General features: G+C 39.8%; 1 protein-coding gene across 1 annotated transcript in view; it reads right to left on the bottom strand.

Moving 5' to 3' along the window:
• Positions 1-650: 650 nt before the first annotated feature.
• The window catches only part of KCNG3 (potassium channel, voltage gated modifier subfamily G, member 3), a 77,150-nt gene continuing 71,873 nt past the window's right edge, over positions 651-5,927 (bottom strand). Inside the window, exon 2 of the mRNA XM_011935917.1 lies at positions 651-3,211. Coding sequence (XP_011791307.1) covers positions 2,566-3,211 — 646 coding nt within the window. The 3' untranslated portion in view covers positions 651-2,565. The remainder of the gene's footprint in view (positions 3,212-5,927) is intronic.

Below are 5,927 nucleotides of genomic sequence, written 5' to 3'. Positions count from 1 at the left end.
TAGGAGTTGGAGACTGCAGTGAGCTATGATCACACTGCTGCACTCCAGCCTGGTCAACCAAGCAGAGCTCTGTCTCTAGAAAAAAAATAAATAGATAAATAGTGATAAAAGTAGTAACACTCTGGGAAAGTTACAAGAAAATGCTGTTCCTAAAAAGTATAACATCCATGAAGACAAAACCCTAATACATATTTTTTCATTTATGAATGAACTACTCTATCACGTCTCATCGTCTCCTTATAAATGGGTAGCTTAACTGCCACTAGCATTTATCCAACATGCTTCTTTATGAAAATTGGTCCTGTGGAAAGTCTGGAATCACCAACAAGAGATTTTACACTTGTTACCTAAGAGTAGCATGAAATCTGTGTGTGTATTTGCACATGTACATGCCATATATACACACACACACACACACACACACACACACATATATATGTAAAACTATAGATGTATGCTTCTCCTTGTCTCTTCACACAGAAGTTTCTCCCCTCAAATCAGTCAACTGTTTGTGCCCAAGTCTGTAACAGACACTGTCGGGGATATAAACGTGTATGCATGAGAGAGGATCCCAGCTCTCAAGACAGTTATAATTTACTTGGGAAGATAGGACATATTCACATAAAGCGGTACCAGTACCAGTAAAATTAATGGATATCATATTTTTATTAGTAATATGGAGGTGCTGTCATCTGCACATTGTTTGCATGAACCACAAAGCTTTAACCCAAATAGGTAAGAAAAAATAAATCCATGCCATTTATTTCAATTATATTAGAATACAATAAATATACAATAAATAATCGAATTTCTTTTGAGTATGTAAGAAATAGCATACCAGCAGTAGTAGGGAAGATAAGGCAAGATATTTAATGGCCAAAGTATTACATAAGCTTAGGAAAGGAAATTAAGGAAAAGAAAACAGTTTTGCTATTATTACCTCAGCATGACAATGACAAAGAAGTGTGATTTTTCCAGGCTTTTCTCAGAACCCAGAGGTGTGTGAAGATTAAACTGCTAGGCTAGGTTTCTGGAGATCCAGGTGTTAGCCCTGACTCCTTCACAATTATATCCTCTCCTGCCCTGATTTTCTATCTGTAATAGTTGAGGTCTGAACTAGATGATGGCTACAATTCCTTTAATGAACACTTCTGGTAACCCTTTATCTGATAAATATATCCAGGTCCTTCATCCTACCCACCACTTCCCAATCCCTGTCTTCTCTACCCCTGACAAAATTACTGTGTACAACATTCAATTTTTTATGAATCTGTCACTAATTATTTGTGTTTATATATACACTAATTTCTTTATGGTAACTGGTTGAAAAAGTGAAATTCTAATTCCTATTGCTAAAATTTAGTTACTAAACAATCATCACTTTTACATTATCTAGTCCTAATAATCTAGCCAGATTAACATGGCGTATTAGTCAATATTCTTACAAGAAGGGTTTTTCTGTAGCTGTGATTCACAATGGTTAAAGATCAGATCAAATAATTATGTATCCATTGCTTTTACTGGCTTAAAATTGACTTAGGTACACAGCAACTAAGAGTACAGTAATATTTAATTTCTTCCTTTTATGACAATCCAGTGACAACACATAAGTATGACTTTGGTACTAAAAGGTTATATAAATATCCTTTCATCTGATAAGTCTTATTAAACCTCTAGTGTTTGGGGGAAGAGGTTAAGAGAAGAAGAGATTGTAATATTGAGTCATCTCAAATTATTCCTATTATAATTTTTATGTTGGAAGTATTCTTGTTTGGACATCTAAATATTAGGACAGTTATCACCTAGGAACAGCAACGAATTCGAATATTATCCAATAAGATGCTAAACAACACAAGCTCTCATCAGTTCTTAAATACCTTTTGAGTCATTTCAGTAAAGAGATAAATCCAAAATGGAAAAGGGAGAACATACTCAAGCTTCCATGAAGCTGCACAATAAGGTGAATAATTGGCACAAAAATAAAGCAAAGAATTGAGAAGTATGCTGGAAAAGTCTTTCAAATACTATTCTTGCTTATATCTAGCTCTATTATACAGTTTAAATTTTGGCCAAATTTTTTAAGTATTTGTTAAACAGTTCCTGCATGTGACATATGTTTCCAGGATACTTCTGACATTGATATGAGAAATTATAAAACATTTAGAAATGAAAATGTTACTCTCAAACAAAAAACACTATAAGTTCCAAGCGTCTTCTGAATTCATAAGATGGAAAAACATTTGGAAAATTGTACCTTTCTGTTTTAAAATGTTCAAATAAGGTATTTTTTAAAAATATGTAATCATTCAAGGAAATGGGAAAACAAGTCCAAATAAAACCAGGTCCTAAAGTTTACTCTAGGAGTCATTATTCTTCCTTTGCAGTCTCAATTCTATTTACTCCATAATAAGTAAACTGTTTTATCCCTTCGGCTGGGAAGGATAATTTCTACCCTACCAAGATGATGACAATGCCACTGCAGTGCTCACCCAGCAAGAAACACATAAATATGAAGTAGCATCAGGTCTTTCTATGAAGTGTATGCAAGAATTGATTTGCAATGCATTAATTCAGGAATTCAGCAGAGAGGCTCCTACTATACCTAGCAGATCTAAACTTGAGCTCATGATAACACTGCACAAAGCTATGGTAGATAAAAGTGATAGGTAATGCCAACAGAACAATTCCACTGACAACACAAACTCCTCCAAGAATTCTTCCAGGCACTGTGATAGGATACATATCTCCATAGCCAACTGTAGTCATAGAGATAATCACCCACCAGCAGGCAGCGGGAATGCTGGTGAAGTCCTTGTTGGATGTTTCCAGGTCCAGCCCATGTTCAAGAAGCTGAGAAAGTGCACTAAAGATTGCCATGGCAACACAAATGAAGACAAGTAACATAACCATCTCTCGGTAACAACGTTTGAGAGTCAAACCGAGTGTCTGAAGACCAATGAAGTGACGGGCAAGCTTAATCACCCAAAAAATCCTCATCATTCTAAGTACCCTCAAGGTGACTCCAGCCCTCTGGAGTTGAGAGTTCTCGCCTGTAAACACTGTCATCAACACGGAGATGTAATACGGCGTGATTGCCAGTAAATCTATGATGTTCAGGGGTCTCTTGACAAACTCACACTTGTTTTTGGAGACAATGAACCTCACGATGCACTCCGCAGTGAACCAACCTATGCAGATAGCTTCAATTATCCTGTCAAGAGAACAAAAGAAGAATTGATCATTTTATTTTTAAGCATTTTAATAGCTCTTAGATTTCTTCAGATAGTACTACACTGACATACTAATTCAGTTACTTTTCCAGAAAACAAAGAACAGACAATGTTACCAACATCATCAGATCACCAGGACACACGCAACAGAACAACAAATCAATTCAGATGAAAATTAAAGGCCGGGCGTGATGGCTCAAGCCTGTAATCCTGGCACTTTGGGAGGCCGAGATGGGTGGATCACGAGGTCAGGAGATCGAGACCATCCTGGCTAACATGGTGAAACCCCATCTCTACTAAAAAATACAAAAAACTAGCCGGGCGCAGTGGCGGGCGCCTGTAGTCCCAGCTACAAGGAGGCTGAGGCAGGAGAATGGCATAAACCTGGGAGGCGGAGCTTGCAGTGAGCTGAGATCCGGCCACTGCACTCCAGCCTGGAAACACAGCGAGACTCTGTCTCAAAAAAAAAAAAAAAAAAAGGAAATTAAGGCCAGGTGCAGTAGCTCACGTGTTAATCCCAGGTCTTTGGAAGGCTGAGGTGGGTGAATTGCTTGTGCCCAAGAGTTCGAGACCAACCTGGGCACCACAGCAAAACCCCATCTCTACAAAAAAAATACAAAAATCAGCCGGGTGTGGTGACACACAACTGTAGTACCACCTACTTGGGAGGCTGACGTGGGTGGATCACCTGAGCCTGGGAAAGTCAAGGCCAGAGTGAGCCATGACTGTGCCACTGCACTCCAGCCAGGGTGACAGAAAGAGACCCTGTCTCAAAAATTAAAAAAAAAAAAAAAATTGAACTTGATAAAGTTCTTACTTCTATGCTGCAATACTATTAAAATTATTTTTTTACTTGCCACTAATACTTATAAAAAATATCTCTCTTATTTGGTAGTTTGAAATTAACTTATCCTCAGTTGGCCGCAACATGAAATTTAACTTACTCTTGTAGGACAGTGGTTCTCGGCTGTAATACCAGTTCTGAGGTGGATTGGAAGGGCATTATTCCCACAGAATGTGGACACATCTAAGTTTTTTGATAGGCTATTTCTTGGTAACTTACAGTCAATGCAAGATCATTTCCTAAAATGTGAATCTTCCTTCCCTTCCAATAGGCTTGTATGGGAGACACTGTCAGTGAGCAAGTTTATGGGGTACTGGGTGAGTGCCCTCACCAGGAACACAGAAGGTCACAACCATTCTAAAAAGGCTCCCAGCAGAAACAAGGCCAAGGACTCCCACATTGGAGCAAAATGGCCACTAGGATTTTCCCAAAGACCACAACTACTTTGTCTTCCATCCTCATTTTTACACAGCACATATTTTAAAAAGACTACATTTTACCTAGAGCAATATTTACCAGCCTTTCTGCATTATTGCATGCACTGAAAATAATTGCATGTATACAGCACACTGAAGTTAAGGGTAGGATTCCTTTTTTTTTGAGACGAAGTCTCACGCTGTCACCCAGGCTGGAGTGCAGTGGCGCCATCTCAGCTCACAGCAACCTCTGCCTCCCAGGTTCAAGTAATTCTCCTGCCTCAGCCTCTCCAGTAGCTGGGACTACAGGCGTCTGCCGCCATGGCTGGCTACATTTTGTATTTGTCGTAAAGATGGAGTTTCACCATGTTGGCCAGGCTGGTCTCGAACTCCTTACCTCAGGTGATCTGCCCACCTCAGCCTCCCAAAGTGCCAGGATTACAGCCATGAGCCACCACACCCAGCCAATGGGTAGGATTCTTGAAGAAGCCAGCATCCTGGGAGCTCTAGGCCCTCAGCCCTCAGCCCACACACGCCAAAGCTGAGAAAATCAAGTTTCAACACCTCTGGCCCTGTGAGTGGTAATCTGAAGGTAATTTTAAATTTAATTAACATTTTTTAATTTTTTATTTTTTTAATTGAGATGGAGTCTCACTCTGTCACCCAGGCTGCAGTGCAGTGGCACGATCTCGGCTCACTGCAACCTCTGCCACCTGGGTTCAAGCAATTCTTGTGCCTCAGCCTCCTAAGTAGCTAGGACTACAGGCACGTGCCACCAAGCCCAGCTAATTTTTTTATATTTTTAGTAGAGACGGGGTTTCACCATGTTGGCCAGGCTGGTCTTGGACTTCTGACCTCAAGTGATCCACCCACCTCGGCCTCCCAAAGTGCTGGAATTACAGGCATGAGCCACTATGCCCAACCCAAACTTTTTTAAATTCTGAATTAAAAGTTATAATTATTATACCATCACTTGTTTTTCTCCACATAATTCTTTCTCACCACTAACTTAAACCCAAACATTAGAAGTACAATGGAGAGAGAAGAAAACTGGAGTAAGTGGGAGGAGAGCAGGTGGGGCAACATTTTGAAAAGAATTACTCAAAGTGCATTCCACAGAACACAAGTGGTACTTGATGTGACTCATAGAAATGAATAAATACAATTAACCATGTTTCCCTATTGTAGGGCTTTACAGGGCTGTAAAGATTAACTTTATTTATTAACTTTTATTTTCTGAATAGGTATTCACATTCACATGGTTTAAATCACATGATTTTGGCCAGGCGCGGTGGCTCACACCCGTAATCCCAGCACTTTGGGAGGCCGAGGTGGGAGGATCACAAGGTCAGGAGATCGAGACCATCCTGGCTAACATGGTGAAACCCCGTCTCTACTAAAAATACAAAAAATTAGCTGGGCGTGGTGGCGGGCGCC

This window comes from Colobus angolensis, unplaced genomic scaffold, assembly GCF_000951035.1.
Source record: "Colobus angolensis palliatus isolate OR3802 unplaced genomic scaffold, Cang.pa_1.0 Scaffold15, whole genome shotgun sequence".
Classification (NCBI taxonomy): Eukaryota; Metazoa; Chordata; class Mammalia; order Primates; family Cercopithecidae; genus Colobus; species Colobus angolensis.
This window is presented reverse-complemented; position numbering and strand designations above follow the sequence as displayed.